Below are 17486 nucleotides of genomic sequence, written 5' to 3'. Positions count from 1 at the left end.
ACATAACAGCGCTTAAACAAGCTAAAGATTACTTTTTAAATAACACATTGCCTTCCATGCTAACTACTGATACGAAAAAGTTCTGGCGCACTATTAACCCAAAACATGACGACGCCATAACCCTTGTTGATAGCACCGATACCGCAATTGGCCCTGCCGATTGCGCATCTGTATTAAATGACGTTTTTACGCGTAACTTTTCTAAACACGCTCATGTAACACGCCCAACTACACTATCTTACGACTACGCCGCAATGCACCCTTTAATAATCGAACCCGTTGGCATAGAAAAAATAATCGCCTCATTGAAACTCTCATCCGCTCCTGGCTGTGACTTAATTAACGCTAAGTTTCTAAAAAACACTAGCACATATTGTTCCATTATTCTTGCAAAGATTTTCCAGCAATCACTTGACAATGGTTCACTGCCTGCTGATTGGAAGGTGGGGAAGGTGATTCCACTCTACAAAACAGGTACTAAACATTCGCCACTGAACTATCGGCCTATTTCCTTAACGAGTATACCATGCAAAATTATCGAGCATGTTCTGTCTTCTCATATCGCCAACTTCTTAGAAGAAAACTCCTTTTTTTCTGAGTTTCAACACGGCTTCCGCAAAACATACTCATGTGACACCCAACTAGTATCATTCACGCATAAATTAAACTTATTGCTTGACCACTCTTCTGTTGCAGATCTAATTTTTTTGGACTTCGCAAAAGCGTTCGATAAAGTGTGCCATAGCTTATTAATCTACAAACTGCAACAACTAAACCTTGAGCCTAAAATTCTGTACTGGCTCGAAGTTTTCCTCACTAACCGTTCACAATTCGTTTCAGCTAACGAAGTAACATCTAATTTGAGTCCTGTTCATTCAGGTGTACCACAAGGCTCCGTGCTTGGACCCCTCCTATTTCTCATATATATTAACGACTTACATTCCTGTGTTTCATCTCAAATTCACCTATTTGCTGACGACTGCGTAATTTACACCGAAATAACTCGCGACGAGGATGTTACCAGGCTTCAAGCTGACCTTAACGCCATTTCTGCATGGTGCAATTCATGGTTAATGGAACTAAACGTTAAAAAGTGTAAATTCATGCGTGTATCTCGAACTACCAGTGAACCACCTGTGTACTCCCTTAATAAAACTCCATTAGAATTGGTAACAACTTACAAGTACCTTGGCCTTCACATCACCTCTGATCTTACTTGGAATACCCACATCACCCAAATAATAAGTAACGCTAACAGAATGCTAGGTTACTTACGACGCAACTTTTCCAAAGCACCTTCTTCCTTAAAATTAATCCTCTATAAAACTCTAATACGACCTAAACTTGAGTACGCTGCTTCAATCTGGGATCCAGGTCAAGTAAACCTAATACACTCACTGGAAATGGTTCAGAATAACTCTACTCGTTTCATTCTTTCTAACTATAATAGAACCGCGAGTACCAGTGCCATGAAATCTAGCCTCAACCTACCGTCCTTGTTATCACGTTGAAAATTTTTCCGTTTGTGCCTTTTTCATAAATTATTTCATCACCCGCTGCTACGCAACACACTTATTTCTCCGCCTCCGTATGTATCAACCAGACTAGACCACATTCATAAGGTTGACATTTCATTTTGCAGATCGAACGCTTTTTTGCAGTCATTTGTACCACGCACTTCCAATGAGTGGAATCACCTCTCCGCCTCGATAGCCACTATCGCAGATCACCAATTATTCAAGAATGTCATAGCTAACACTGTATAACTAGGAACCTTTTTTTTTTCATATTGTTCAACCTGTACTCACAAATGCCTTAGCTAACATTGTATATCTAGGTGCCATTTGTTAAATAGTTTTGTTTATACATATTTATATACATAATGTTCTGCACTAATAACTCCTGTTTGTTGAATTTACCCATTTTTTGCTTGTAACCACTCCCCTCTATAATGCCGTAATGGCCCTGAGGGTATGATTAATAAATAAATAAATAAATAAATAATGTGATCGAAGGATATAACTCGATGTACTACATGCAGTAGTATTACTTTCGTTAGCGGTAGTAGCATCGTTGGTAATCACTATCATTGATAGTGTAGGGGCAATAGAAGGGGCGTCCTGTCTCATCTTACATCCACCAAGAAGCACACGTAATGGAATCACGCCCCCCCCCCTCCCCAGACACACTGGTACACACGCTCCCTCGCGGGAATCTGGCTTCTGCGGCCGGCAATGAAACCGAAGGTGTAGCGCTGAGTGCCTGTACACCATATCATTTATGATATTGTGGCTGACACATTATCATTACACACGTTTAGGCATTACTATTTGCTTATTTAAATTTAGATCGTGCGTTTTTAAACTGTAATATTTTCTTGCAGTGGTCATGAATTTCCTTTATTAAAGCAACAATTTTACTTCTGCTTAGCTTTTCGTGGCGGAGGAGAATGCCGTCTGTATTTGCACAAAGTAAACGGGTTGATCGTCTTAGAAGAACAAAATTATTTACCTTCAATTGACAGCTATCACGGTACATCTGCGGCCATTGCACAAATGAAAACATTGTGCAAGAGTTCTATCAGCATTTGTCAGTGATATCAATGCCGTGTTAATATTACATCTCACAACTATGTAGGGCCAATCTTGCCTATTTATATTTTCCCTAACTATTCCTTGATGTTTCTATTGATTTTCACACAGTGTAGACGGGGTGGACGTAATGATGATCACGACTTACAGTTAAAAAATTAAATTATGGGGTTTTTTGTTCCGGAACCACGATGACAATAAGAGGCGCGCCGTGGTGAGGGACTCCGGGAATTTGAACCACCTGGGGTTCTTTAACGTGCACCTAAACCTAAGTACACCGGTGATTTCGCCTCCATCGAAATGCGGCCGCCGTGGCCGGGATTCGATCTCGCGCCCTCGTGCTTAGCAGCCCCACACCATAAACACTAAGCAACCACGACGGCTACGACTTACAGTTTGTGCAGGTGGCAGTCCCCAAGAGTAATGACCAGGAGAGCAGGAGGTGCACTAGTCTTGTTTTCATCGTGTGTAGTGAACGTACGGGAAACTTCCTGAGGAAAAATAAGATAAAGGAATGACAAACGAGTCGCAATATTTCGACTGTGGAAACCCATAACAGCTGCGAGAACTCATATGCATTTAAAAATGGGATAAAAATTAGGTGCCCTGTTTTTTTAGGAATTAATTGTGACGGTAAGCTCTGCTCTTGATTTTTATAAAAGTCCATACAAGCGTGCTTGAAAGACTGGTATGCACAACATATTCATGGGAAACGCTTGCGTGATTAAGGAACGGTTGGGTAAGGGTGTAGTACTGCTCGCACGCGGGGATGATTGGTTTCGCTCTTATACCCCTTAGTAACAAAAGCTCATGACTGCGGCAAGTTGTACTTACCAATAACTTTACTAGATTTGATCTATCCTCACTGACCAGTGGTTGACATACTTCCATGCCATAATTTTGTCACATCCATGCGTGTCGATGTTACATGCGAATAGCTTTTTTTCACGCAAAATACTCAGGTGCTCTAAATTAACACCGATGCGCCTTGGTGCGAAACAGCACTGTGCCGAATTATGTTGCGATTGTGGCTGGCTTCATATTATGAGCTCATCCGAACAATCATAGTTCTTGGTGTTACTTGCTTTTCTCCTAGCTCAACATCAGGTGATCCGCAATAATTACGATTGTGCAAATTTTGTCATTTTATGTTCAAAACTACTAACTTTGTCCATAATTTAAATCATTGGACGGTTTTAGGGCCCTTGCGTATAATTGAATTAAGGAAAAGGTTTAAGTAGCCTAAGCCGAACAGCTGACTGGCTTCTTCCATCATTAGCTATACCCTATTCTTATACGGATTTTATGTCTTTGACAAGTTTCTTCCACTTTGCACAATGAGCCAGCAACTTATAACTCAGCTTCAACTGTCCTAATTAAACGAAGGATATGTACAAATTATCTTGCCCTGACTATTTTCTACTAGAGGCGTAAAATCAGCTCTTCGAGTTGAAGTTCGGAGGTCTATGCGCTGCATTTAAAATTTCTTACTTTCTGTTCAGTTCAGCCTACATTCTTGGGGAATCGTCCTAGCTAAAAAGAGAAAACTTCATTTTCGCATACTGAAACACTGTTTTATAAGAAAAAGGTCTAAATTCACGAACCTAACAAAGTGAAGCACTGCATCGTAATAAGACGCGTAAATGTAGCATAGTTCGGCCAAAGCGAAATCACTGCGGTTGTCGGAAGGCATTGAACTTCGTGTAAGCTACATCACCGTAACATCATTCGCAGAACGCACGTACTCACGCCATTGACCTTCCTGCTTTTTTCTTTCTGGTACGATCCGCCTGCGTCTCTATTTTACCAGTTAAGGGAGAGGCCCAGCTTCTCATGTAATTTGCATGCTGATTAAATCAGTTCTAGCAGATCGTAAGGTTCCCCTTTTTTATGGCGTGCAGAAGTGCCGGTCTTATCGTGCACTCACTTAGCACTGGCGTTTGCACCGCGGAAAGACCCGACTGAACCGTAGAGAGCAAGGTGCACCAATGCTTCCTTGTGAATGCCTCAGATTGGATAGCCTTCCGTGATAACCCAGCAGTGAACCACATTTAAACATTCACCACCAGCAGCAAGTTTACTGCATCCAATTTGCCAATAAAGTTTCGTTGAACACATATAAAATGGTGAAGATTTCACTAGTGCAGATAAGACATTATTTACAGAGACACGCTTCAAATGCCAGCAAAGGTGGCATACTTGATGCCTCAGAAGCTGCAGGCCGCATTCGGAAGCCTAACACGGCGCGAGTGACGGCATCTTACAACGGCTTTCCAGGTGTCCCCACGGGTGCAAGGCCACGAACCTGCCGGCACCGAGCGCGGACCGCATGGCGATGGAACGCAGGAGATGCAGAATCAATAGACCACGGTGCCGAACACTCACCCGGAGACGTGGTGTTCGCGCAGAGTCACCGCCGCCTGCTCCTGTGGTGGCCGACCTTGCCGTCGGGGGTGGCGTGCAGTGGAGCGCCCGGGGACCCCCGCGCCGCGACTCGGCCCATCCGGTATTCGGCGCTCCAGCAGCCACGAAGGTCGTCGACCGCCAGGGAAAGGTAGAGAAGAGGCTCCTCCTCTGTCAAAGCATCCGGAGTATCGGCGGCGTTGCGTTGCGTCGCCCTACGATTGGGGGCTCCGCATGCACGGCGCGCCGGCGGCAGCCCAGCCGGACGCCCGGCTCGAGCTAAACCGGCTCTGGCAGAGCGCTCGCCGCCACCGAACCACGCCACTCAGACGCGGTCCGCAGTTCCGCGCCGCCCGCACGACACACCGACTCGCACGACGCCGCCAATGTCCCTCCCGCTGCGGCTGCTGTAGTTGCCCCGCTGCTATTGCTACTGAGAAGCGTGGAGCATCACGCTCATGCCGTTTGGCCGAGACCTTGCCCAAGAGCTTTTATTTTTCGCGGTCCTCTCCCGAGCAGGCGTGACGGACGGCTACCCTGTCACGATGCCCGGGAACGGGCCGTCTTGTTCGTTTGGTTGTTTTTCTCCTCTCGGTACGAGGTGACGCATGAAGTAGGATGACATCTGTTCCGAGCACAGCGTGGCATCGTCTGGAGTGGTCCCAAGGGCACCGTGAACAAACTTTACAGGAGTTCTGCGGTTGTCTGCAAAGTTTTTAAGTGCCACCGTACGCTGCCAGGCGAACAGCTTTGCGAGACCGTCTTGTAGCTTCTATATTTTTCGCACAAGTTGGACTGACGGAAGTGCTCTAAGAATGTGGTGCACTGCCTAAGATACACTAACTCCCCGGAAGTTTCAGAAGCCGGGGAGACGGTGCTTTTAGTGCTGATATCGCAACTCGGGTCAGACCGGTTTATGCTTCGTGATTTGTTCTGTGGGTAGTTGTGAAGTCAAGCCACGTTTTCGAGGCGCATCCTGTTCATTCGCTCACAACCACGACGGGCTTTGCTTTTATGGCCGTTTCATCGCTGAAGCCGACGATTGGCACGTACGGCTTCGAGACCAAACCATTTGCTTGAACAATAGAGTGCAGAAATAGTTCGTTACTACATCGAATTGCATTGATCCAGTCTCGCACAATGTCACGTTACAACGTAACTTGCGCCGCTCTATGTCAATGATGTCACAATTAAAGCATGTCTTATTCAATGCAAGAACAAACAGATGGCTAGCAAAAAAAGGGAGGGTGGTTATTTCGTCCTCATCGAGCTGATAATGTGCCTTGTTCGGGAATGTCAAAAGGCTAAGCAGGTAAATGCGGTAATTCGACCCAAATACACGTAATAACAGCCTAATTTTCAAGACGACATATTCTCCTGGTTAGAAATCGCTGATAATCGTGCCACAGACTCCGCTGCTTAATATAGTTGAATATCAAGGGTCGAATTTGCAACGTTTGTCGTTCGTAAAAGCTGCGTGCCATTGGCTGGTCAGCCTCGATAATGACGCCAAGCAACCTGAATAGCTGTGCTTGCGTTAAATTTGGCTTTCGCAATCAGACACGTAGATGTTTTTTTAATTCACATATTTATTTATTTATTTATTTATTTATTTATTTATTTATTTATTTATTTATTTATTATTACCTCAGAGGCCCCGATGCGAGCTATTACATGAGGGATGACTGATCACTTCAGTGAAATGTGGATTCGATGGCAGCCTTCAAATGATGTGGATTGAAATGGTGCACGGCGTCGGTGGAAAGGTCATTCCAGCCCCGGCCAGAGAGAGAGAGAGAAGTGTAATGATACGAAATGCTGAGAGGTCGGCCTGAGGTATATTCCTCTAGCCAGCTACTTGGCATTGGGGGAAGGGGAAGAGGGAAAGAAAGAGGGAAGAAAGAGGTGCATAATGGGTGATGATGACGATAGAAGGAAGATGTAGAACATATGGCAAGCAATTTGGCATGCTCAAAGTCTGCAATCCAGGCCCGTAATATTTAAAAAGTTCAGTAATGCCTGGATAGCCTTGAAACTCGATTGAGCATCTGGCCAAGGGCCTAAAATAATGTCCTCCGACAATGGTGCGCTGTCGAGACGCGTAAGGTCGTCCAACCTTTCACGCCAGTCTTCAGAAAAAAGGAATGAAGGTGCGCGGCGGTTCTGGCCGGCGGAGGGTACGCATATTTTTCGTGACATAATCGGCAAGACTGACGGTGCGCTGGAGAGAGAGAGAGAGAAAGCAAGGGTAGGAAAGGCAGGGAGGTCAACCAGAACAGCATCCGGTTTGCTACCCTACACTGGGGGTGGGGGAAAGGGGAATAGAAAGAGGAAGAAAAGGAGAGAGTATGGTGGCTGATGTACTAGGAACAGAATTATAAATTATGTGGTAAAGACAAAGTCTAAAAGCATGACGCCTCATATCTAGATTGGAAATTCCTGCTTTTAATTTTGGCTGAGGCACACTGGTGTGGTATGAATAATCAGGATAAATAAAATGACCTGCACGATCTTGAACTGCTTCCAAAGTGCTAGAAACGGTTGTTTGGTGTGGATCTCAAACAGAGCGTGCGTATTCTAGTTTAGGACTGACAAAAGTTAGATAAGTTGCTATTCTTAAGGATGGGGGTACGAAGCGCAAGTTGCGGGGCGGAAGTAACCAAGCGCGCGATTGGCTTCGTTAGCGATGTTCATAACATGAGAAGACCAGGAAAGGTTGCTTGAAAGTGTAAGGCCAAGGAACTTGCATGACTACACAGATAATATTTCCGAGTTGCAGAGAACGTACTTCGAAGTATGGTGATGCTTCCGCCGATGAAAAGGTACTAGTAAAGTCTTCGTAGTGTTCAATGACAAAGTGGTAACTTTGTCAAGATCATCTTGCAATGCGCGGTTGTCGGTACTGTAAGGATCGGGCGATATATGTATAATCATCAGGGCAAAAAGGCGAATTTGAGAAGAAAGTTTAGTGGGTAAATCATTAATATATGTAAGGAAGAGAAAGGGCTAAAGGTCGGTGCCTTGGGGTATTCCGGAAAGAACGGGGCTTCTAGAGGAGGAGTGGTCGTTAGCATGCACAAACTGTTGTCTCTTAGTTAAGAAATTACGTGTCCAGTCTAAAAGAACAGGATTAAGGTGCCAGCAAGAAAGTTTTCGGAGAGGCCATCGACGCGGAACTTTGTCAAATGCCTTTTTGAAATCTAAAAAGAGGGCATCAACTTGGATGTCTTGATCAAGGTTAAAGCTTATGTCATTTATAAATATAGATAATTGGCTATCACAAGATATACTTTTGCGGAAGCCATGTTGGTTAGGGTGGAAGAAATTGACAGACGTTAGGAATGTAGCAATGTTAGTAAAGTACATGTTCCATCAATTTCTAACAGACGCTGGTGAGAGAAATTGGGCAGTAACTAGTAGATAAAGATGAAGAACCTTTTTTTGGGACTGGTGTAACCTTACCCACTTTCCAGTCATCCAGCGCCATTCCTGATGGCAAAGACTCCTGGAAGATATGACATAATATCTCGCTAGTTATATATTTAGTATTTTTAAGACATTGGAATTAATACCATGGATGCCAGGTGAAGATGACAGCTTCAAGGAATCAATACATTTCCTGATGCCATCAGAACTAAAGGTGGTTGGGGGCATGGTATGCTAATTTGAATGTGGAAATTCAGGAAGTTCTCCTTTGGGTTCATTGGTAAATACGGAGTAAAATACATGATTAAGTACTTCGGTGGTTTCATGATCAGGATTAGGCTTATTTTAGAGCGCAGCTCTTTGGCGTCCGTTCCTGGGTTTCGCGTCGTCGTCGGCGTTGTCGTCGGCCTCGTAACCAGCTCCGCCCCCCTTTCATCCCCCCAGCGCTAGCAGCGACCGACTGATACCGCTGGATGCCGCTGACGCCGCTAGAGAGTCAAGATAACGTGACTGCATAGAACACCGTCGCCGCCATGCAGAAAGAGGAGGAAAGGGTCCCCCCCCCCCTTTTCTTGTGTGGCGGATAGGGTGCTCTTCAGTTGCCGACGCGCCGGTTATTTCACGTAGGCCCCGGCACGTCGACGAATACGTGACCACCTTCCCACGGCTAGACCTGGTTCTTAGCGCTGCGGAAGCGAGGGTATCATATTGTTTGTGTCGGCATCGGCGGCGTTGTCCCTGAAACCAACTCCGCAGCTGGGGTTGACTCACTATCGGCGTCAGCGGCATCAGTCAGTCGCTGCTATCTCTTCCCTCCTCCCTTTATCGTGTTGTCCGCTTGCTGCGCGCGCTTCTGCCCCCATCGTTAGCCGCTGGGTGTACACGCCGCCCCCCTCCCCCCTCTTCCTGCGAGTCTCCGGTTGTCAAAGCTCCGGCTCGAACTTAATTCCTTTCTTCGCTCCTCCTCCAATGCAACCCCTGTGCGGTGGCAATCAGAGAGCCAGATCGGTGGCGGCGGATCTGTATATGTGCACCGCCCGAGCCGAAATTGCCGCTGCCGTTCGCCACTGCGAAATTATCTGCCAGTTCTTTCTGAGCCATGGATGAGCGAGACGACCGATGGAAGTCCTCCGTCTGCTGCTGCTGCTGCTGCTCCCCCACTACTAACACCGATGTTAGTATTGGGGGACTTTAATGTTGACATAAAGACAAACAGCAATTTCCTAACACTTATGCGGGAGAACATCCCGTTCCTCTCGCTCGTAACGCGTCCCACGGCTGTGACAACCTCGCGAGGCACTTGTATAGATCTCGTCTTTGAGAATCAAGCATTGGTGTACCAAGTCGAACATATATCAGTCTATTTCTCCGACCACAAAGCTTCCTTCATGACTGTCAAGAACTGTTAGTGGAGTCTTTGTTAAAGGAATACGTGTTAAAAATTAAAAAAAAGAATTCTGTGATAGCGCATACATGTGTTGCTCGATTTCTTTGCCTCAATCTATCGAAAAGGTGAAACAGCTTATTTGCTGCGCTCAAATTTCGCATTAGGAAGTAACGTAATCGTCGGTAATTTTTTTTTTCTTGTCACACAGTGCAAGTGGTTGCGAACGCTATGGATTAATAATATTCCAGAATTGTTGAGAGTTCAGAAAGTAGAAGAAAAAAAAAAGAGCGTTTTGTTTCATTAGCAAGCGATAGGTACGTTTCTTCAGCGATGTAGTATTTATGCCATGCGCACTCAGAGTCAGAATGCCGAGCAGCGCGGTAAATCCTTTTCATTTTATTGTTGAGTCGCTTTAGTGCCGTGTTGAACCAGGGCGATGTGTGCTTTTCGGTTATAGTGATAGTAGGTATGTAAGTTTTTATCAGTTCATGTATATTATTTTGAATATGAGCTACTTACTTTCAACGGAACGTTCTGAGAAACTGGTAAAGAACGAGCTGGCAAATTCTGCGAGTTTAATAGTCATATCTGTATAATTGCGCTTGTCGCAAAGCGTAATAGTTTTTCTAAATTTAGTGAAGCTAGGGATGCCATATCGGAATGAGGTATGTAGCACGGAACGATCGCTAAGGCCGGGTAAATGTGTTAGTGGTGAAACATGATCGTAGTGCGAAGTGAGGATAGGGTCTATAGTATGGTAGAAGACTTATCATTTCTCCGCGTGGGGTTGTTGACGATTTGTGTTAAGCTAAACGTGCGACATCTAATAATGAAATCAGTCTCAACGGTGTTTTTTGGGGCTGTCTCAGTTATGTTCGAACAATCAGTTATGTTCGAACGGCAGGGAAGTTGAAATCGCCGAAAAGCCTGATAGGGGATTGGGGATAAAGCCCTGTTAGCGAGTGAGGTCATGAAAGTCAGCTACGAAAGAGCGGTCTGCGTCACGTGGACGATAGCATGCACCGATAACAACAGCTGGGCGGGAAGCGTTGCTTATCATAAAGACAAGTTTTAAGGCTGTTGTTACTGTTATTTCAGCACACTGAAGACAAGGTAAATATACCTGGTAGCGAAGCTTCCATAGGCGCCCATACGCCCGTACGTTCAAAACATCGTGGTCCATCGGCGGTTCATGGGGCTCAGCGCCATTTGTATGTGGAGGGAACACTTCCGGCGGAAGGAAAAATAATGTGATGCCATATACAGAAGTGGCGTCATTTTGTTTTCGAAAGCGCGAAATTTGTTTTGTTGGCCTGCCTTTAGAGCTATATATTCAAGTGCCCGGCCATTCGATTCGATGGGCGTTTCGAGCTTTCAGCGCGGAAGGCGATGCAGAAAAAGGTCAGCAGTACAGTTGTTGAAATCGCACCCGTGCATAGAATATACATTCTTTGGAGGCGGACGAAAGCATTACGTGTAGAGTGCTGATCCTATCGCCGGATGCCAAGCCTGTCGGCCAGCGCCGTCGCACGAAAACAACTACACAATTATCTGGCGGTCGTAACCGACTACTTTTGACTGAACAGTTTAAGAAGCGATGTAACTACCCGCGTCAACAAATTCAGACAAACTTCGACAAGCAATAAACCTGTGAGAGGCGGCGTATTTCAACTGGTGAACTTTACGAGCGCGCCTTTCTACATGTTTCAAGAGGTGCATTGCATTGCGATTGATAGCGGCGTCAACGCCCCCTGTAACGATGGGCGCTGAAAAGAAATATATTTATTAATAATAATAAAATTAAATAAACTTGTATTTTCTTAACTCGTCCCGAATATATAAAATTGACCAGACATTTTATTTTCGTTGAATGAATCTGTGTATCGCTTGAAGTAAAAAACGCTTTTTTCTTTCCCAATGTTTGTTTCCTCCAAACATAGTCGCGCTTCAATCGCTGCTCCCATAACCACCCTTGCTGATGTCGGTGACGATTTGTACTGAATCACTTTTCGCCCTTGCTGAAGACTTTCGTGTGCACATATCAGTACGCCGCCACCCCTTTTGTGGGTTTTGTCGCGTCGCAATATAGAAAAATTTGGGAAATGTGAAAGAATTTCCCCATTTTAAATGGATGGGATAAGCCAAGTTTCAGTAAGAATGGCGATGTTCGATGACGTTATACTTGGCTGGCTTTGGAGGGCATCAAGTTTGGGAAGAATACTGCAGATATTGGTGTAAAGACATGAAAGGTAGTTGTTGGGACGGTTATTGGGACGGTGGGATGCTAAGAACCCGGCGATCGAGCTACTACCTTACCAGGACTATGGTCGTATGTGTAAGTTCTACTGCCGATTAGTAATTTGTCGTGGCGCAGTTTGAAGGGTCTCTGTTGTGCTCTGGCAAACTGAACTAGGTGCCTTCTAGCAGTTAGCATGTTAGGAGAATAGTCTTGCGAGATTCGGTATTCAGTTGCTTTTAGTGTTTTAGCGCACGACAACACGCGCTCTTTTACTTTAAAACGGGCGAAGTTAACAATTATATACGTCTATTTCTGTTACTGTTAAAGCGACTTAATCTGTGGGCTCTTTCTATGGCTAAATGTTGAATGGGGCTGTTTACTTGTGTACTGCAGCGCTGCATTACTAGGGTTTTTGACGCAGTCCACGTTTTGTTTTCACTGTCTTTAAAACCAAAGAAGACAAGTTTTGATCTTCGTTCTCTATCTTCGGGATCGTCAAGTTTAGCCTGAACAGACGCAATCTTATTTGCCTTCTGTTCGGCGATCGTCCTGAGCTCGTCGACCTCATTTTTTACAGTGACAACCACTGAACAGTCTTTTATCTTAGTTAGGCGTTTTTTTCTGTGTTCAAAGGATTTGTCCATCTGAGATGGTTTTTGCTTGATAGGCTTCATGTCATTTAGTAATGGTGCTTGGCCAGTGCGGATTTCATTAAGTGCTTCCACTATAGCATTTGGTGCTTCATTGCTGTGGGTGCTAGGGCCGGGGTTAAGCTCGATGTAAACGGATAAAATTATTTGTTGCCGAAGAACGCGATAACAGTCGAAAGAAATTGCGTAACAACAGTTTAGGCATGGCACCACCAGTAAAGCAGCATAGCGAGTACGTCGCGGCCTAAATAAGGAATAGTGGTACTTTACCTGCGTGACAAACAAGCGTCGTAGGTTAGCGTTTGTCGTCATAGCTGTGGTGCTGCCAAAGCCATGAAAGTAAAATATGTACCTTTTTTTGTTGTGTGCTTGCATCTTGCTTCATGGGGTAAGATTAAAGAAATAATTTGTATGTAGCCGCTGGCAAGTGGCGAAGTAATCCGTGTGTGAAGATTTAGTGATTTCCATTTATAAGGAATAACTGGCCGGACAAAGACGCTTCTTCCGGTTAAGTCATCCGTGAAGGCTGTGACCACGCCTATTTCAGCAAGACAGTGCGTTTAGGTGTAGATGTCGACCAGGAATCCAGACTGTTGCTAAGTTTCATATATCTATTTACGCCCAGCTGCGTAGGTATGCAGCAAGCGATATCGAGATATTCGACGGGGAAGCCAGTAAGACTTGCGCCGAAATTAATCTTCATTGAACTCTTGCTTGTTCTAAAGAAGAATGTCCTAAGAAATTTTGTACACTGTGCTGTTTCACTGACCACCTGCTTTCCAAATAAATTGTGCGCAGTAGTGGGTGAGTCGTCAAATCGCTTATACTCTTTTGGACAATGCTTCAGAGATTCCTTCAAAAAGTATTTGATAACCATTACAATCTGTACTTCTCTAAGTAGAGCAATAAAATGCGAGAGCGAATGAGGAAGTCTTTGCCCCTATTTCGTTTAGCCAAAATACGGCTGTAAACGCGAAGTTAACATATTGTCCACCGGCCTGGCCTTATCTGCCGGTAGCTCAGCGGCACGGCGCTGTTGTCAGTTGTTGAAGATGGCGGTTGTGCTTCACACGTCCGCGGCGTACGACCAATGAAGTGTGATTCGTTTTCTGTCGAGTAAGGAAGTTTTGCTCTGATTCTAAACATACTGGAAACCCCCCTGCTTCTTAGTCAACCCGCTATAGTGGGTATGTGCCAGTGTTTGTAAGACAAGACGAGGGAGCACGTGCAGTAGGAATGCGGCGTAGACTTAGCAGCAATCAATCAGGGTTGCGTCGGCATGCCCTCATTATGATCTGTTGCCCATGTATGTTCGACCAATAATAGAGTTTGGCTGTGTCTCGTTTTCGGGCAGACCTGAATACAAAATTCGGCCTCCGATTCTAATAGGACGAGAGGCATTACGTTTGTCTTGGGCTTCCTGAATTTGTCGCTAATTATATCTTATATCACAAGCACGCCTGCCTTCTCTTTTCATGCGATTTCGTATCCTAACAGTACAAACTTTTATAAATATATATGCATCACCACAGAGGAGATCACAATATGTTTTCGTTAATGAATCGGCCTCATTCTTTAAGTATCAGTGGTATCGCTGACGTTTCCCTCAAGTTTCCATGCAAACACCATCGGCCAGACTAAATGTTAGCCTATGCGAGGTGGTCTTACTAAATTCCTCGGTTCCCGGCGCTAAAATTGAATTTGATGCTATTTTTCCAAATGATGCTAAAAATCTTCCCTTCAATATCGAAACAGCATTTTGGAAGGCCACCTTGCATACCTGGATATGAAGACAGTTATAGCAACTGATGTTTCCGTCTGTGAAGAAAAGGTAGATGGCGTTGCATCACCACATCTAAATTGGTCTTTTCCCATTCAGCTACCTGACTTCAGGCCTATTTTTCAGGTGGGATTGTCGGCAATTGTCTTAGCTTTACGCAAATTACCGTCATCTCTGTCATCAACCGTAATCTTAACTGATTGCCAGTCTGTCTGCTCTTCACTAACCAAATCCAAATTGTCAGAATCAGGCGAAATTTTCTATTCTCTTCCCAAGACATTTACGTCTCCTTCGTTTAGTTTGGGTGCCACGCCACAAAGGTCTAGCCTTAAACGAATTTACAGATGCCCTTGCAGTATCATTCCACGACGGTCCTACAATCCCCATTTTACTTATGCCAGCTCTAATCAATGCGGCACAATTAAGAAAATATACTACTGAAAATAACTTCGCGCAGTCATCGTTGGCAACATCTGATTTCCCGCATCTCAATTTTTCTTGGAACAACACATGGTCCTTTTCTAGGAAAAATGAACTAATTAACGATTATAAGACTATGGTGGAGGCAAAAGAAGTGATGCAGCACCCTTCATGCAATGAGAGTGAATCTCTGCAACACTTCTTTTTGACAGCGTTTCATAATTGAACGAAAAATATTTTTAGAATAACCCTCCCAAAAGCTTCGCTTGAATTCGCCTCTCCCTGTAATTCTTTCCTTTGGGGCTACCATACTAGGTTACAGCCACAGGAACATTTGTGAAGCCCTCTGCATATGTCTGCGTGAGACAAGAATTACGTGCTAGAATTATTCTTAATACTTATTATGCTCACAAAATTCTTTGTGTAATTAGATAATTGATTATTCATATCTGTAACAGCAGACACTTTAAATCCCCTCTGCAAGATACCTATACCATTTCACCTTAATTTAATTATAAACGTGATAATGGTTTCCTCACCACCCGATTCCTGGCGAATCCTCCAGAGCGGGTTGCGCCATTTCAGTAGGGAACAAGAACAAGAAATTCACGGGGAAATGGAGCCCACGTGTGGAGAATAGTGTCTCGGTTTGAGAAGAATGAAGTAGTGGGGTTGTGAGTTCGCAAAAGGCCATAAGACTTGCGTGACAATGAGCGTTCGGGGAGGCCAGGTGCGTCGCTGACTGATGACAACGTACGTTTCCAAAATTTAGTGCTGTGATAGGAGAAATATCTGAACTGTTGAGTCTGTTGTTATTACAATTTCTTGACGTAACATTTACGTAACCACTGACGCAAGCACCAGGCGGTAACCCACAGCTTGTTTGAAAAGCCCACTAAAACGCGCTTCTCGTTCATTAGAATGTTCCTTTCTCTTGCTTTCAATGCGAGTAGCATTGCCTGCATTGGGGAGTTTTTCTTACCTAATTGGCTGAGAAGAGGTGAGGAGCGCGCTCGAGTGGAGTGAGTTTCGAGGGGGCCGAACAAGCGCAGTGAAAGTAGATAGCCGAATGAGGAGGGTGGTGCCGGCGTCTGCGATTGGTTCGCTTCTCCTTTCTTAGCTTGCAGTGGCTGGTTGAAAATCGCGGCTGCGCTCAACGGAAAGTTATAAATGCTGTTGAAACGGATTCTCAGCAAAGTAGAGCTGGCAGAGTGATGTCGTATACGTGCCGAAAGGTCTCAATAGTATAATTTTCCGCAAAATATTATATTATACGCAAATAAATGCATGCTTCTCGGCATCTCTGAGGTGCCAATGCCACAGCGATCGGTGGTATCTTCTATTTCTTTTGGAACAGGGCAGTCTCCGGCTATCCAGAAAAACGTTCAGTTTTGTTTGGCATATTAATGCTTCATTAACGCGCACACGTCACATTTACATGGTGACTTTTCGTGGCTTTGTGACGTCACGTGGCAGACATGTATAGTGGGCTTAACCCGAAAACATTTGACCAATAGCAATTCATCAAATGCCGCCTTTTCTTGCTTGCGGTAAATAAAGCGTCGAATCATAAACGATTATTTTTCTTTTGTTCAGCGTAGTTACGCATGACCAGTGTGCACATATCATGTCAGATGGGTCGTCTTCGCAGTTTTCGTGTCATCGCATGACAGACAGGCACATTGGGTAGTGGCCCGAAAATTTTTTGACCAATAGTGGAGATCTGATCGCAGAATTGGAATAGAAAAGTACAGAATTGCTTTACGTTATAGCGTCCTAGACCACATACGAATATTAACCTCCTCCTTACAACTCACGGAACATTGTTTACATCGAATTAGTTCAATGCAGCATGGCCTTCGTTGTCACTGTGGTCTCTGCATTCACCTTTACCATTTCAGGTATTAAGAAGAAGGCACAAATTAAGTCAGCAGCATCGAAGCAAGCAGCAACACTGATGATACACAAAATCGGCAGTGATCGCTTACATGTTTACACCGAGGGACATTTGTCGTCTATGGCTTGAGTAGTATTTACCAATGCCTACTCCCAATTCACTGCAGTGACCACAAGTTCGGAAAGTGAAGTTTGTTGGTGCAGAGACGCTATAGCACACATTCAATGCGATTGTTGTCGTTTCAATAAAGAAAGAAAGTCATCAGCTCCACGCTCGACCAGATTGACAACCGTCTCCTTATAGAAGCCAGAATATTTGGATCCTGGTCCCATCTGACGTCGGCCCAAACTGCTTTAAAAGCGCTAGTTGGCGTTTTAAGATCAACGGGTCTAACTGGAAAACGTATTGTACGAACAGATGCGTCTTTTTATTAGGGTTATCGTGTTTTCATCTACTCCGTTCTGCTCATCTATCTTGCCCTTACCCCTGTGCAGAGTAGCCAACTTGACACTTCATCTGGTAGATGTAGACTTTTGGGGAAATACTGGCACGTATTCTTTCTGCCTTTCACCTTTTGTTTTCTTTTCTTTCTCGCTTTCTAGTATCGGAAAATCTAAGGTTTGGTCCCATCATTCGTCATCTAAATTCTCTGGAGCATGAAAACGGACCGCGTTGCTGTGCTTTCAAATACGG

At 44.6% G+C, this 17486-nt stretch overlaps 2 protein-coding genes across 2 annotated transcripts in view; one reads left to right on the top strand and one right to left on the bottom strand.

Annotated features, from left to right (window-relative positions):
* The window catches only part of LOC139054690 (endochitinase-like), a 36440-nt gene extending 23370 nt beyond the window's left edge, over positions 1–13070 (bottom strand). Inside the window, exons 1-3 of the mRNA XM_070532137.1 lie at positions 13049–13070; positions 4977–5165; positions 2985–3082 (exon numbers count right to left, since the gene is read on the bottom strand). Coding sequence (XP_070388238.1) covers positions 2985–3054 — 70 coding nt within the window. The 5' untranslated portion in view covers positions 3055–3082; positions 4977–5165; positions 13049–13070. The remainder of the gene's footprint in view (positions 1–2984; positions 3083–4976; positions 5166–13048) is intronic.
* Positions 1–17486, top strand: part of LOC135903541 (uncharacterized) — a 267224-nt gene that overhangs the window by 202512 nt on the left and 47226 nt on the right. The gene's annotated exons all lie outside the window — the stretch shown is intronic.

Source organism: Dermacentor albipictus, chromosome 1 (assembly GCF_038994185.2).
Source record: "Dermacentor albipictus isolate Rhodes 1998 colony chromosome 1, USDA_Dalb.pri_finalv2, whole genome shotgun sequence".
NCBI lineage: Eukaryota > Metazoa > Arthropoda > Arachnida > Ixodida > Ixodidae > Dermacentor > Dermacentor albipictus.
The sequence above is the reverse complement of the archived record's forward strand: the minus strand, read 5'-3'. Positions and strand labels throughout refer to the sequence as shown.